Source organism: Neospora caninum, chromosome IV (genome assembly GCF_000208865.1).
Source record: "Neospora caninum Liverpool complete genome, chromosome IV".
NCBI lineage: Eukaryota > Apicomplexa > Conoidasida > Eucoccidiorida > Sarcocystidae > Neospora > Neospora caninum.
Genome location: NC_018389.1, coordinates 1,088,181 through 1,104,487, shown reverse-complemented (window position 1 = coordinate 1,104,487; position 16,307 = coordinate 1,088,181). Strand labels below are relative to the sequence as shown.

Here is a 16,307-nt window from a genome sequence, read left to right as displayed (position 1 = left end):
GTGTCGCCTTCGATGTGACTAGTGTTAGCCGAGTGGCTAACCAAACCACTTCTGTGAAACGAGCCATTTCCTGTTCAAATCGTGGGCAGATTCAGAATCCCTGGGCTGTGCTAGTTTTGTCGCTTGATAGATCTAATTCAATCCGATGGCCGTCGCATCGCCTTCAACTGGCATGCACGACGCGACCACCATGCTTGTGTTTGCAGCTGCACACTTGACTGACGCGGATGTCATTCTGGTAGGGACAGCGTTTTGCCTGTCGCTGGCAAACGTTCATGGGATTCAAAATGGTGCAACGCCGTTCCCACTGGCGCAATGTTAGCGCGTGGCAATTGATGGAGTCGGATGTGGTGTGAACGCATACAGTACAGAGCTGTTTTGTGAGGTCTAACTGTCACGAGTTATTCACCCGGAGGTGGTATCATGCATACGTGTTGTCGGACGTGCATAAGAACCCTGGCGGTGCACTATCTTTCCTTGTCTTTAGCTGTTATTCACTCTGGGCCGAGAATCGTGCGGTTGCTGTCAACAAAATTCCTGCAGTGCTCTCAATGCCGCATCTGCAGATCCGCCGGTCGTTTCATGTCCCAGGTGCCGCTCGTGTTCTTGCTTCATTGACAAAACGGTCGAGCGCTTCGACTCAAAAGTATGGTACGACAGAGTGGGATGGGAGTCAGACGCTCAACCATGATTCCCGTCCCTGTGTGCCCCCTGAGAAAGTCAAATCCGAGGCCGGACGGGAAGCATCTCCCACGGTGCAGCAGTTCACTGGACAAACAGGGGATTTGGTAAACTTTTGCGACAGACCAACCTCGAAGAACTCTGACCAGCAGTTGTCCCGCTCGGTCACAGGGATGGCAGAAAAGCGTGGGAGTGGCACAGTTGCGAACGCCAGCGTGTTGATATCACCAGCTTCTGACTCACAAGATTCGCTAAGAGATTCGAATGAGGTCGTGCGTCACGAGTTATCGTCTGCTCCGGTAAAGGGAAAGGCAGCTGGAGCCGTAGTTGATACCGATATACTAGCTTTGACGGCAGGTAGGACCCCGGGAAAGGTCTCATTCGGAAGCGAAGATGCCCGCGACAGAATTAGATCGTCTCCAGGCCGATCGGCGCTCTCACTAAATGAAAACCGCAGTCCGGATGGCGTGCCCAGCAGAAGGCATCAAAAGCAAGGATCACATCATGAGTGTCGTCGTGCTGCAGCAGCTGGAAAGCTCACTAGCAAGAAGGAGCGTCCTTATCAGGAGAAAGCTCGTCTCTTGTTGAACGGAGAAGTATCTGCGGCACTGTTTGTGGAGTTGGGGATCGCAACGTCGTGTAGAAAGGGTCTGAAGAAGGGTTTCTTCAATCAGGATGACTTTTTTGCATATCAGTGCGACGAATGGGGTCTGTATGGTGTGTTTGACGGGCATGGCCCTGGAGGTCATTTGGTGGCAAATTTTGTGCAGTGGCACCTACCGAATATCATCCACGAATACATGGTTACGAGTGATCCGAAGGTAGCGCTACACCGCGCTTTTGTTCAAGTGAATTCCATGTTAAAGGACGCTTCTGAGGCTCAGAAATTCGACAGTGCATCTAGCGGGTCAACTGCTTCTGTCGTTTTGCATCGGCGACAAGAACGCAAACTATTCTTCGCCCATGTGGGAGATTCCAGGGTTGTTCTAGCCCGGCGGAACCAGCAAGGAAGACTTGTTGCAGACTGTGTGACGAAAGACCACAAACCAGATGATCCTGTGGAACGAGCGCGAATAGAGAGGAACGGGGGAGAAGTGCGACGCCCCACCGGCCATATTCCTCATCGTGTGTTTCTGAAAGGCAAGAACTACCCGGGGCTTGCCATGTCACGGTAAGGACCCACCACGCGGGACGTTGTTTCTGTTTCCGTACTCTCCATTTGATGGTTGATTTGATGGGGGTTGAAAGCTCAGTTCGCGGAATGTGCCTTTTTCTTGTGCGCAGATCCATCGGCGATTCAATGGGCCACTGCGCCGGAGTGACTCCAGAACCAGATGTGTCCGACATTGATCTGCTAGAGGATCGGGATGAAGTCGTGATCATGTGCACGGATGGTGTATGGGAATTCATGACTCCGGATGAAGTGGTTGAGATCGTCAGCCGCTATAGCATATATCAGGTATGTTCTGATTTACAAATTTAGGTGCTCACTAGTCGCCCTGGCATGAATCAGTTTTGCTTTGTTTGGTCAGATTTAAGTATAAATAACCGTCTCCGTGTGTAGCACTTTTGTTTCTTCTGTGGCGGCAGGCTGACGAAGCTGCTGAAGAGCTCAGCCGAGAAGCTTGGAAGCGCTGGTTAGAGCAGGACGGTCATTCTGTTGACGACATTACCGTTCAGATAATTCATCTCTTCCCTCCTACCGAAGAAAGGCATCCGCGGTGGAGCTGATACGCGGGTGAGACAAACGGGGGAGTTCCTTAGTGCGTGACAGCACTTTTATGCATTTACGCCCCCAGGTAAAAGGTTCTTTGAGGGTCAAAGGAAAGTTTGAATTCGTAGACGTGCCCTTATCGGTGTTGTTGAGGAGCGCGAGGCAAGAAATAACTTCTTTCGATTTGGGAACTGTCCTCCTCGAAGCAGAATTTTCACATCGACGGCGGTAGGACATAGCCGCTTACGCGTAACTCGGTCCTGTATTCATAATCGGACAGCTGCATAGCACATTTTCTTGTTTGTGACCGCGCACGAGCTAATCTGGGTGGCTTTTGTTCACTTTCCAGGAAAAGGGACAAGGTGTGGAGGGGGCAGTGTAGCTCCCTTGTTCAAGCGTATGCTTCTACGCAGTAGGTAGGGGTTTCACTCGGCGGAGCCCCCTGCGTAGTTCCGATGCGGACCAGCCTAGAATCTCTGATTATAGTAATGGACATTCTGGTTCTCACTTGAAGTCGCCTTTTGCATCGCAATAGAGTCCCGTTTTTTTGCACTCCAGAAGAATGCGATGGTATCAGGGGCTAAAGAAAAAGTCCGTCGTACCCAGAGACAGCGGTATGGAACGATAGGATCGCCCGCAGACGTGACGTGAAGGGTTACGACTGTAAACACATCGCGTTTTTAAACCCCTTTTGAAAGGTGTAGAACTTCCGTCGTTACTTTCACACAGCCATAACGTGTCTGAATGGAATGTGATGAGGTAGTACGCGCCGGTATTAGGGGAAGACTGCCGCTACTCTATTGTGAAGATAAACAATAAATTCAGCGTGCACCTACAGCTCCGTAAACCTTTGTGATTCAATAGAACATCAGAACTAGGGTAAGCTTTCGTACCGCGTAAAAAACTAGAAGAACTAGAAATGGATATATTCAGAGAAACGTCGAACTGCCTCCCGTTCAGTGTGCCCCTGGGACTGGGACGCGCCGGGGAGAGACTTTTTTAAGCTGCGGAACGGGCGTTTTGTATGGTCTCCCCAACGATGTTACTGCATCTGGAATCCTACTGTCTCAGAACCATTACGAGAATAGGCGTGGCATGAAGTTGCGCAAGTGATTCACTGGCGCAGATTACCTTAAAAGCAGAGCACACCGATAGTAGGTAGACGGTTGCTCTCCCGCCATTGGAGACCTGAACTGCTGAATTACCCACGTACGTGAGAAAATAATGGAGAGCCCCGAGGAAACTACGGCATCTGATATGTTGCATTGACAGGGGGGGAGGGGAGGGGGTTCCGGTCGAGTTCCGAATTATTTAGCGAACAAAATTTCGCAGCGTTAATCTTGCCTGCTCATGCCCCAGGGGCTGCAACAAGGCTGGGTCTCCGTGACTGGACGTCGCATCCGGGGTGCTGTGCCCCTCCATCCCATTGTCCAGTCAGCTATCCCCGCTATGGTCGCTTTGTTTTTCTGGCGCTTTCCCACAGACCCAAGTGAAAGTTGATTCCATTTTGACCATTCATTCTCACTGTTTTTGTGAAGTTATTCACTGTCCGCAGCAGCTAGCTCGCCTGCCTTCTTCCTGGCACCGGCCGACGGGATCGCGCGGGCCACGGCGGTTTGCACGACCCATCACCTCTCCACGGGAACTGGGCCACATCTTAGTAGGGAGACCGGCGTTGCTGCACCTTAAATGACTGTTGGTCACGCAAAAGTTTCTGGGTATCTCCTCTGCCTCTTTACGATTATTTTATTTTTCCCTTGAGAGATGGTAGTCCCACTATTTTTCTTGGGGTTGCCTTCCATGCTTTGTTCCGTATTACGGTAGGCGTGGCTTCTCTTCATTCGAGAGCGCACGTTCTGCCTTCAGGCGTCTTGCTGTCGTCGATAGCATAAAAACTGTAATTCCTAAGTTGTACATCGACTGCGGTGTACCGCTAGGGTACTAACCCAATTCTTCATTTCGGAGGAGCGTGGCTGGCACTACTACCGGCTAAAGGTCGGACCAGTCACCAGGGTAGAATCTCTGGGCCTTTTCCTCCGTCACGTTTTTTCTGCCACCGTGTGCCCGTCTACAGGTTAATGAGGTCCTCGTGATACTGTCGAGCTTCCACTAGGAAATTGACGTCTCGAAAGTTTCGGGGCTTCTTACAGAGACTTGGGATGGCGGAGTCGGGGAGGCCCAGTTTTTTTAGTCACCCCCCCTTCTGATCTTGACCGTCTTCCGGTTACCGCAGCCGGAGATCGAGAACAAGAGGTGGAGCTGGTGAAGCATGTTAACTGTCCGCTGCAGGTGCTTCAATCGTTTGCTGTGGTTCTATTCAAGACGTTGGGGTCTCTGGGGAACCTGACTCGACGTCCTGTATTGGGCACCAAGCTACCCATAACCATTTTTTGCCCCCACGAGACCTTCGTTCTTGACATCTCATCGGCTACGCCGTCAAGACCCTTTGATGTCGCCGAGAGGGGAATCGAATCCTCAGGAGTGAATCTTTTTCGTATGTGTGCAGTCCCTCGTGAGATGCTCTCTAAACACGTGAGTGCCGTCATTACCTGGCTTGCAGCGGGCAGACAAGGTTTTCAGATTGAGCGGCTCAGGTCAAACAACGAAAAACATCAACTCGAAACACCTGTTACACATTTAGGGTACAGGGTATGGAGGAGCGACGGCTCTTGAAGGGGAATTCACAAACCCCGATCAATCCCTCGGAGGCTCATTCAACCGAGAATGAGTTGCTGCCGCCGAAAAACGATGGCAATTTTGCGCACGGTCGCTCAAATGCGACCGGAGCTGCGTATGCTCCGAGTAACATAAGCGTGGGTAGCAAAGCGACCTCGGTTGCACCCTCCAGGCGCTCTCCCCGAGGCGAACCACCTGCCGAGCTCAAGTCAATTTTGGTCAATCGCCATCTGAAGCCACCTGAAGGCGATGAGGATGCCCATGAGAAGGGCGAGGGCGATGAGCTCACAGGCCCTCAGCTTTTCGGAAAGAAGAGCTCTAAGGGGTGCTGGGAGCGGTTCATGGACTTCATGATGCCCCTCTGGGAAAACGAAGTGAACTTTGTCCTCAAGGAGGAATCTGAAAAACAAGCATTTACAGAACGAGACCCGCGGTCTGTTCGATCGAAACCCCGGTTTTTTTCGCAGAGTGAGTCTCTTTCACATCGGGTAGCTGGTTTTCACCAACTCAAGTACCCATGAGGGCTTCCTTCTCCACAAGGCAGTAGCACACGACTTTGTTAGACACGTAGCCTGAGCACTCTTCTCATCTGCAGGATGAATCCATGGGCTTGCAGGACTGTGACGGTACCAATGAGGCACTCGCAAGAACTGCTTGAACGCCGTCCGGAGATTACCTGTGTCTGATGTTGACTGAGTAGCCCCCAACACCACTCAACGGCCCGTGCACACGAATTGTGGAACTTTGATGGTCTTCTCTGCTGTGGCTGTAGCGATCAAACCACAGGAAACGGAGGCGACGACAGTGAAGAGCGTCACTTCCGCTGTATCTGCGTCTTCATGTACAACGAGCGGCGAACAGTTGAAACGCCGACCTCTGCGGACGAGCCTGAACTTTTGGGGTCTTAGATTTTGTGACAAGAAGATCGAAGAGGAATTCGAGTATAACAATACTCGACTGTTCAAGTATAGGAATGCATTCACCGGAGTTGTATGCTTTGCCGTCACTGCGTTTGATTATATTCTTTTCCTGCTGGCTGCCAATTCCCCTGTGTACCTATCTGGATCCCCCGCAGCATTCTTCGGTTTCCATCTCTTGTTCAATTTTACCTTCGTATCTATCATTTGGTTCATGTTCAGCTACAAAATTTCGTTTGTCCAGCCGCGGCAGGAGCAGTCGAGTTACATTATTGTCACTATGTCATATGTAACCATTTGGATTATTGTTTTCGCCACGAAAATACAACTCTACTGGGGCGACGCGTGGAAGATGCTCGGCAAGGATTTTCTACCCCTCAGTTTGAACCTGTATAAGGATCCGGACTATCAAATGAAAAATTGTATCAACGACCCTCGATTCGCCTTGTTTGTCGTCCTGAATGAGATCCTCCTAAGCAGCGTCGCGGATGCCTACTACTATGTCATTACTCTCCTGTTCTCTGGCATACTGCCGTCAAGGAATCGTTACATTGCAATTCATCAAACAATCCTCGTGATCCTGAACTGTATCGTCACCCTCATGGGCGTGGGTAGATTTTCAGTACTGATTTTCCCCGCGTAAGTTTACCGGTGAGACGGAGTCGCTGTGCTAGTCAAAAGACTGTAAATCTGGGCTTCTCGGTAAGGGTAGAAAGAGCGGGAAGACGTCGCGCGTGTGAAGTATGCATGCAATCGTGTTCAGATACCCGTAGTCAATAATTCTCCTCCCATCGGTTTGGTTGCAGGTCATGGCCAGCTTGAGAGAGGGTCGGGCTACTGCGTTTGTGTCGGTTGCAGCCGTTGCCGTTTCGGGTCTGTGTAATATCCCATCATGAATCTCGTAAATCGTTCGTGCGCATCTTTTGTGGATTTCGGATGGGATGGTGGCTTCCAGTCGATCGACAAGCGTATTCGTGTGCACTACCATCAGCCCTCGCGCTCATTGGGTCAGCATCACGTAGACACCTTTGGTTGTGTTCCCAGCTTTGTTCCTGATGCATTGCATGTGCCCAGCGTAACCAGTGGAAGGAGTCTGTACTGTACAGTCGAGTGTCCTCTCACGGTTTCCTCTGGTCGGTAGCGTGTGGCTCCTATTGCCTCGTGCGCTAGCAGCACGCACTCCCATGTTATTCCCGTCGGCCTTCGTCTGTTCTTCTCAAGGCTGTATCGAATGAGCACGATGGTGACATGCTACGTGCTCGGACTGGCGGGTGAATTCCTGGGTGAAGTGCAGCGCCGCGGCCTCTTCTACGAGTGGTATGTAAGTAAAACACTACACCAGAACAGATGAAACGATCCTATTTCACGGTAGCTCCTCTGAGACCACGCAGTGTCTGCGTTACCTGAGACGGAGGACCGATCTGTGGTTACACACGGCTGCCTGAGGAGTGTATGCCGAAGTGAGCAACGAACGAAAATGGACTCAGGAAAGTCGTGGAGAGAGTGGTAAGACTGTTTAGGAGAAATGCTGCGACCATTTTTGGTGAGTTGTCGCTGGCCCGAGGTGGTGAGCAATTAGTCGAAAGACCTTCTCGTTAATAGGGGGCGCGCGGATGGTCGGGGATACGATGCGGACATGACATGCGCAGGGTTTTCGTTTCCTATATGTGCTGCTATTTCCTAGACGATGAGGAAAAAACTGATGCAAATTCACCAGGAGAGGAAGAAGGCTCAGAAGAAGCATGCCACTAGCGGGCTAGATGACTTACGAGCGTCTTTCAACGAGGTAAATGAAATTAGCATGCATCGCGGTGTGATATTCTTGATGGCGATCCGACGTGCCACCATTCGCAGTCAGATGCTTTGTGTCAGTTGTGGTGGGGTCCTTGTTTGGATGAAGATGGCTATCGTGCGTCTCTCTGTTACAGTATCAGTCAGCCGTACTTCGTTTTTTATGCGGGAAGAGCCGGTGTATCGGCTAAGAAAGGATGGTCTTCTGAAGCTTCCGCTCTAGGAGACGCCTAGCTGCGATGCGTTCCCAGGGACGATAACCTTTGGAGTAGATGTTGCCGATTGAAAGCGTGGCCCCCGGAGCCTGGTTCTTGCAATTCGCACGCAATCACGCTTGTTTTGCGGCCTCTACGATGCAGTCAGTTTGTGGTCTGTGCCAAGTGAGAATTTTTCCTACTTTGCACGCGCTCAGATTCGAACCATTCTCATGCAAGCCAAGCTGCGCTGTAAGGAGTACGATGTGACCACGGAGGTCAGCCAGGCGCTCGAGCTCGTGGAGGAAGCGATGAAGCTTCTCACGAATTCGTGGAACTTGTACACAGTCCAGGTGGACGACACCCTGAAGCAAGAGGTCAGCGACGGTCTATTTCAGGCGCTGTCTGGCACTGGGAGGACATGAATGGCGGCTCGATTGACAGCGCGATTCCACGAGATGGCGGGGGGGGGGGGGGGGGGGCGATGCGAGGGCAGTGTGTACATTTCTCTCGGGTTGGAGGATGCTAGGGTTTCATAAGATTCAAACGAAACAGAACGGGATATGGGCACGCAGTCAGAGTGTCCAGCTTCGCACCGTTCGATGCCACGGCTTTCCATTTTGGTATAGGGGGAAAATAGTGCCCGCGGAGCTGGTGACGCTGGCCGTTTCCAGGATGGTTTACCACATAACCGTGTGCTCGAATGCAGAGTCCTGTGCACGGTGCTATGTGGTGTGTCTGTGTCCCTCTCCCTTTTTAGGAGTTCATTAAAGCCATGGACGTGGAGCCTCGAGTCAAAAGGATATGCCTTGTCTCTGGACCACAGGGATCGTCTCGGACTGCAGTCAAGAGCCTGTTCGAGAAGGGTGCATCGGGTTCAGCATCGTTTGACGACAAAAACGCTGTTGTGAAAGCTTCCTGTAAGTTTTGTGTGGTCCTCGTTGCCGGTCTTTTTGGTGGGCAGGCTCTGTGGCGTCTTGGGAAAATCTTCAGTGGCTTCGTAGAAACTCGCTGCAGTCCCGCCGCCTGTGTGGGGAGGGCGTTCCGCCCAAACGGTTTCGGAGGCGGAACCTTCGTTGGTGAGGCGTCTGGTGGTAAGTCAGTATGTGTATATTTTGCTCCGGTTGTAGTCGCGAGGGCCTGGCCTTCGATCTCACGGGGGCCTGCGAGGACCATAGAAATGGCGTGTTGCATGTGCGTGGTAGAGAGTCTGTTCGTTTGCGTTGCGACGGAATTGTAACTGGGCGTTCGTGAGGCGACGAGCGCCAGGCTGACTCGCACCGTGCTGAGGAATCGCAGACGTGACGTGAGGAAACCGACTGGCTCAGTACATATTGCGATGACAGGAGAGCGCACTGGCTCGTCCGTTCAAGACCTGTTCTTGTGTCTTTCCGCAGTGGAACTTCCAAAGATGTCCGGCGTACTGGCGACCAAATACGTAAGTTCGGTGTGGAAGCTCTCCTATTGCACTTTTATGTGTTGATATGTTCCGAATGATTTCTGGCTTTCGATTTGTCGCTTGTGTTGGGCGGCGCGACGAAACCTGCTTGCCACTGCATGGACGTCAAGCCGACGCTTGGGTCTCGGGGGACCTCGTAGCGATAACTTGGCGATATAGAGTCGTGCTGGCCCAGCCACGAAGGATACGAACAGCGGGGTGGTAGCGGACGGCCTTCTGCAAGGGGTTGCGTTTCATCTATTCAGAAGGTCTTCTTTGCAGTTGACTGTGACTCAAGTGCATCCGCGGTCAAAAATGCTTTGTTCTCGCAGACTATCGACCTTCTTCCCGTGGTTGGCATCGACATCAGCTACAACATTCTGGAGGTGAGTGTGGAGTTCAAGCAGCAAGGAACTGTGGCCCGACTGACATCACTAGTTGAATGGCAGCAACCAAGCGACTGTGGGTGGTGCACGAATTTCCCACCCGACAGCACCGAAACCTCAGCTCTTTGGTACATCTGTGTCTTGAGCGCAGTGGCATTGATCTTTTAGTCGCAAATCGGTATCTCCGTTATGTAGAGTTTTTGTCGCTCGCTTGAAGCAACGTTTCGTTGGTGATCTTGCATTCTTTTCGTGTCTCTCTGCCTGCCTGTGACGCCAGTTCAGCAAACAGTGCCCAGACTCGGTTCTGTCGGAGGTTGGCTACGTCTTGCTGAGTCGAATCGTCTGTGACTGGGGATGTGAAGACAAAGTTCTTTGCCAGTTCCTGCACACAGCTCAAAGCCTGTACCGAGACAATTCCTATCACAACCAGATTCACGGTGCAATGGTAAGCTCAGGGCCGAAGGGACGGCTGCCGCCTGTGGTTTCCGCCTATTTGAGTGAGCTGGAGAATAGAAATAGCGTCAGGCCTTTCGAGAAACGACGCTGGTGTCCGGGCACTTTGCCTGATAATAGACCCTGGCCATTGTTCCAGCTTCACAAAAATGCCTGAAGCACAGGAGGCTGTGTCACATAGAGATCACGCCTGGACCAGTCACGCACGGATAGGCCTTTCTTATCGCCTGCTGTACTCCCTTTCCGTGTGTTTGCTTTTTTCCGGTCGAAAGGCCTAATGCATCACGCCAATGCAAGCGGCGACACCGGTTTTCTTGTTTGTTTTTGTTGCAGGTGGCTCACTATATGGGTTGTTTGCTTCGCGCCCTCGGAGTCAACCGCGAGTGAGCTGCAGCACACCGTCTGCTGTCATTTTCACTTGGTGCAGAGTCTCCATTGGTCTACTGAATTCAAAAGCTGTTCAGCGTCTCTGCCAATGTACTCGTTCGTGTCTGTCTGGTGCAGAATGAACTCCATCTCCGCCGCAGCGTGTGCAGTGGCTGCCCTCTGCCACGACATCGGTCATCCGGGCAGAAACAACAACTTTTTTGTTGCCTCGGGCGCTCCGCTGGTAAGAGCGAGTTTCTGCTCAGAGGTCCAGGGTTTCAAACGTTCTCCGGCATGGAGACACGGATCTCCTGGCCTTTCGAAGAGTGACGAGCAGCACACAGCCGAGAAGGCCGTAGGGCCTCCGTGGGAATGTCCGTCGTGCCGAATCTTATGTAGCTTTTGTTTCAGTGTTGGACCCCGCACTTTCTCGAGCCTCCCAGTGGGGTTCCCGTGGGAAGGACTTTCCACCTTAGCTTTTTCCCGGTGTTGCGTAGGCCAAGCTCCTGACCGACCTCAGGTAGGTTCCTGCTACGTTTTATTGGGTAGCAACGGAAGGAATCGTTTGAACCCCTGAGACCGTGCTGTGTACTCTTCGGCTTTCGGAAGTTCCCGCACAAGATCCCATAAAGACACATGTACCAAGGATGTTGTGTTCAGGCGGTGCTGTACAACGACAGGGCAGTGCTGGAGAACTTTCATTCTGCACTTGGTTTCCGTGTCCTCGGAAGAGCCGAATGCAACGTCTTCGCGTATCTTTCGGACGCTGTAGGTTTCTGTGACCGGGCCACGTCGAAAGGGTTCCAGATGCGCACCCGAAACCCTCGAGTTATATTTTTCTATGATTATGCGCGAAAGTTGCGAATATGTACATACATATGCATGTGTATAGTGCATGTACACATAGTTGGATACACTTTATGTTTCTTTCTTCAAGGCAGCCCTGTGAAATATCGATGCCACGGTCAAAGTGGACGCAGCGTTCGTCAGTCTTTCGGGGGTATTGCGTTGGCGATGAGAGCGAAAACTTCACCTGTGTATTTTTGTCAGCGTCGAGAACGGTAGCTATTCTGTAGGTCCCCCGATGCCTACTCAACTGACGTTAGAAGAGCCTTCGAGCAGCACCGACCATGCACAACTAGCAGGCGGCGTCTCACCTGTTGAGGCGTTCGTTCTATTTCTTGAATTTATTCGTGCACAACCTCATGTCAATACTGGATTTTTGGGGATTTCTGGTTCGTGTCTTCAGGAATTTAAGCAAGTTCGAGCAAACATGATCGACCTAATTCTCGCCACGGACATGAAAACGCATTTCGACTTCCTTAGCCGGTTCCGGAACCGGCGCCAGGCTGCGGGTTTCAATTTCCACAAAGTCGCGGAAGATCAGTGGTGCGTCACCGTACACTAGGAGAAGTCACGTTTTTCTCATGGCCTCTTGACCTGGAGGGACGGTGGTTCAGGACATCGGATTATGCTCCGATTTGTTCCATTCGCATTTGCGTACAAGAGTTCTCCCCCAAGGCCTCCGGCTTCATGGCAATCGTTGACTACTTTCTTGACTGGTTTTGAGGGCCTGCTAGCGATTCACCCGGATAGGAAGGGGAGTTTGCCGCACCGACGATCCCCATGACTGTAAAACGTTTCTACCAGTACACAGATATCGGTTTGGCCACTGCGCCCTGTCGCTCTCTCGTTGGTTTGTTTTCACGACCGAAAAGGAAGTCGCGATTGCAGTGGTTTCTGCTTCCCTTCGCTGCGGAGTCACTTGTTGGGTATGGCCTAAAGGGTTTCCCAAACCGATTTTGCTATGCTTGCAGGCTGGCTGCGGAAATCTGCATTCGCGCGTCCGATCTCGGGCATGCGGTGACTGAATGGGACCAGCACTTTGAGTGGGCCTCACGAGTTGTCACTGAATTCTATCTCCAGGGCGAAGAAGAACGCCGCATGGGCTTGCACATCTCGCCTCTCTGTGACCGAGAAGATCATCCGTCGTTCGCCAAGTGCCAGCATGGCTTCCTCGGCTACGTCGTCAAGCCTCTTATGGTTGAATTGGGTGAATGTGACCTGTCGCAAAAGATCATGTGAGAGCCGGAAAAAGATTACGCTGCTTCCGTTGGTAGAACTGCTGAGAGAACTTTCCTGTGACTCCCGTCTTTTTTCAAGTGCGAGCCTTAGATCTGAAGATGCGCGCAGCTTGCCTTTGCTAAGAGCGGGCGTGAAGGGGAGTGAGCGTCGCAGAAGCTTTTCCGCTTCCGGTAGGAACACGGTCCGCGTATGTGATCTCTCGGCAGGGTTGTGACGTGTCTGCGCGCGTGGGAGACTAGGTGGCGATATAAACGCTGCTGTTAGTCGAAAGTTGCTGCTCTTCAGCCAGGCGAGAAGGAAGGCTTGCCTGAACGCGTGCCGCGGGGCACAAACTGTGTGCCTTTGTTCCGACAAGCGAGGCTCTGATTCTTTCCAGGACATATGTTCTAGGGGGTTCCATTCTGCTGTCTCGCTTGGCCACTTTGTTTACAGACCGCAGCTGATGCACAATCTCGAGCAGAATATGGCGCGATGGGAGGAATTTACGAACGAGGGCGTCAACGTGGTTTTGTCTTCTGCCGCGCTCGCGTATGATATCAAGGGACAAGGTGTTGATGTTGACCTCGACATCCATGTGCTTACCGCCAATGACATTTTAGCGCCGCAAGGCCACAGTGGTGGTAAGTGATGTTTGAACCTCCCCTGCCACGGCGGGTTAACGTTCCAGGTGCTTGGCCCTTTTCAAGGTGGATTTGCCCGGTTCAGTTTGTTGGACTTTTGAGAGAAGTCGTTAGTGCGCAAGCAAGGAACTAATGCCTGTTGAAGCATGCAGCCGCTTGTGAAACAGCCGTATCAGGTGCCGACAGAGGCACCACAAACGTATTCTTGAGCTCGCCGTGGAATCGGACACAGTCTCTCCCGTTCAGTGCGAACGATCTGAGAGCAGAAAATAGCTCGCGGAGGGGCGGTGCGGGAGTCTGACGTCGATATGAGTTCCTCATCTCGAGGTTGCTGACTCTCGTGTAGTTCAGGCAGACCGACTGGCGACCGTAGCGCTCCTGTTCGCGTGCATTTCTATTTCCATGGAATTTTGTGTGTGTTGTGAATGCCTCAGCTGATTTGGGCCATTCGCGACACTCAATGTAAGGCACTGCAGCCCATCCAACAATTACACGATGCCTGCTTTTCTCGTATGACGGCAAAGCCGTCCATCCTCTCATCGTCACGAGCCTCTACCCTGTTGAAGTTGGTTCTAGTCGCAGAATGGAGCGCGCATTGGCGCAAGAGAGTTGTTTTCATTCAGTGAAAACGAACTCGTGATACAAAGAGCCAGCGTCATAGATTTCCGACATGCGACAACAACGTGATAGGGGTTATTTAGCTTTTACGATGCCAGCTTTCACGTGCTGCTGCACAACAGCCACGTCTCTACTATTGTACGCTGTTAGTTGTGAGGGCGGGTCGAGACTCGATCAAAATTTGCTGGGGGTTGGGCAACGGGAGGAGACTCTGCCACATCCGGGTGCTTGTGACCAGCAGATGTCTGCTTCCGGAGGTCCGCATGTCATTACGGCAGTGTCTCCGCTGCTCAGAGGGGAACTCCCACCGGGCGAAAAAGCAGTCAAAACGAAAATCAACGAGCATGTGCACATCGTATTCTTCCAGTGCTTGCCGTGTCATGCATGTTTCGCAGATCAAGACGACGTGACTCAGAAATGCAGAACAAAACAACATTAGGAGCCTCTGGCTCAGATAACGCTGACGATCTCAGCTCGAAGCTGAAGCAGCAGCTTATTCAACAGCAGCGGGATTTCGAAACCCAGCAACAGAACTTGATGAAGCAAATCATCGAACTGAAAGAGAAAATCGCCGTATTGACAGCGGAGCTGAACCGCCAGCGCGCTCGAGTGGCGGCTCAAGAATCAGCAGGGGGCCGCCAGGATAATGCTCCAAGGTTGGAGGGACGTGAAAATGAGGAGCAGAGCAATCGTCTTCTCTCCGAGTCGAGCATGGTGAAGAAAACGTCGCAAAGTAGCGTGGTTAACCTTGGCTCAATAACAGCGAATAGTCTTTTCAGCGGGCACAAAAAGTCCGACCGAGAGAAGATCCCTGATAGCGACGAGGAGGGTTCGTCGTGAGACCCGAGTCTTCGGGGAAGATTCAGATAAATTTCTTTTTGTCCAGCGGGCATGGCAAGTGAAGACGCAGAAGTTTCAGTGACAGCCGTTAAGCGACTGCCGTGGTGCTGTCTCATGGCGCACTCCGATGAGAGAGGTGCACACGCTGTGGCTGTCGCGCGGACAAACCGCAGATTAAAGCGTCGGGTTTGTCTTGGCTGAGTGACTCCGTTCAAGACACAAAAGCTCGTAGTGGTCTGTCAGGGAACCTGGAATTTGGCGGTGTTCTCTCTCGCTGCACCAGACTGGGGCGTCTCTCGTCCTCGGTCCTTTGTCTGATCCCGAGCGACAACGATGAGTCCAACCAAGCCTTTGCGTGCGGGTGGATCCTCTCCACATCCGCCGTGGCACAGACAAACAAGCTGTCCCCAGGGCCCCTGCGTTTTAAGGCGCCGTCCTTAAGATGCGTATCTGGGAAGCTGGACTGGGGTGTACGGTCTTTGGACCTGTAAGCATGTTAGCTCTTGCCGGGCAAGGGCTGCTCGTGGCAATGACGCGGAGCGACTCTGGATGGGGCGCGTGTGAGGTCATGCGCTGGGGGCTTGAGGCAAGCCAGGAGAAGCGGGGAGCCGTTCGGGGCCGTTAAGTTCCAGGGTTCGCTTCCCCCCGGCTTCCTGCTTCCTCGAAGTTCTCATTTGTATTCGGTTGCGTGTAGATTCTTACCCCACGCAGTGAATAACCATATCAGTCTTCGTGACAGTCCAGACTAGCCTTTGCGGGGATCCACGAGGGCGTCCAGAGCGACCTTCACATTGCACGCCCTCCACCCCGGGCGTTCGGACTGTCTGATGGTATTTTTGCAAATCTCCGCAGAAGAAAGGTTGCCAATTGACGCCAGGAGCTCACCTGATGGTCGTTTGGGCAGTGTTTCCCTTCTCTGAAGGATGACTATGTGGTTTCATGCTTATTTCGAACAGCCCGCAAAAACAGTGGTCAGACGCGTTTGTTTTTTTTTTCGGGCAATCCTAGCGCAGCGGCGGCACCTAGGCAGGACTGCCACGGATGCAAGGTTGGGGGTTGCGAAGACGCCTAATTTCGTAGCTGTACGTGAATCCCTCAACGAGGAAGGTCACACAGGCTGGACGGTGCTGAAAGTGCCCGTCAAAGCAGCGGAAACGCGCTGCATGAGAAGAATTGTGATTCTCCCGATGCTGCTTCACTTGTTGTGCTTGGGATTCTTTTGTGGAAAGCGAAAAGACGGGAATGCGCCGTGGGGGGACCGCGGGCCCGGACCGAAAAGGTCCCGATGAGTGAAAAGCGAATATGTTACCCCCCTCATGTAATTTTCAGACATCTGTTGCCTCATATAAGGTCGCATTTGTGAAACGGAGCTTAATACGCTCTGCTCGACCGAAAACTAGGTCTTCATTCCCGTCCAGAATTGGATGTGCAATATTGCTTCCTTTTGTCAACCGAAAAACGTTTGCTTGTTCATCTTTCCTGCCCGGCTGACCCTGTGAAACAGGTGAGCAATGTATCCGTTTCCAAA

General features: G+C 52.2%; 2 protein-coding genes across 2 annotated transcripts; both read left to right on the top strand.

Annotated features, from left to right (window-relative positions):
• Window positions 1-551: 551 nt before the first annotated feature.
• Window positions 552-2,412, top strand: NCLIV_010890 (putative protein phosphatase 2C; the record flags this gene model as incomplete). The annotated part of the gene is made up of 3 exons (XM_003880605.1): window positions 552-1,852; window positions 1,966-2,140; window positions 2,272-2,412. The coding sequence occupies 3 exons, from the start codon at window positions 552-554 to the stop codon at window positions 2,410-2,412; spliced, it is 1,617 nt and encodes a 538-aa protein (XP_003880654.1).
• A 2,634-nt stretch (window positions 2,413-5,046) lies between these two features.
• NCLIV_010880 (putative 3',5'--cyclic-nucleotide phosphodiesterase) lies at window positions 5,047-14,779 on the top strand (the record flags this gene model as incomplete). The annotated part of the gene is made up of 16 exons (XM_003880604.1): window positions 5,047-5,539; window positions 5,844-6,627; window positions 7,162-7,309; window positions 7,673-7,774; window positions 8,192-8,350; window positions 8,734-8,893; window positions 9,371-9,411; window positions 9,744-9,797; window positions 10,075-10,242; window positions 10,584-10,633; window positions 10,755-10,860; window positions 11,866-12,005; window positions 12,434-12,697; window positions 13,134-13,321; window positions 13,756-13,783; window positions 14,335-14,779. 16 exons carry the CDS (start codon window positions 5,047-5,049, stop codon window positions 14,777-14,779), a joined length of 3,330 nt encoding a protein of 1,109 aa, XP_003880653.1.
• Window positions 14,780-16,307: the final 1,528 nt, after the last annotated feature.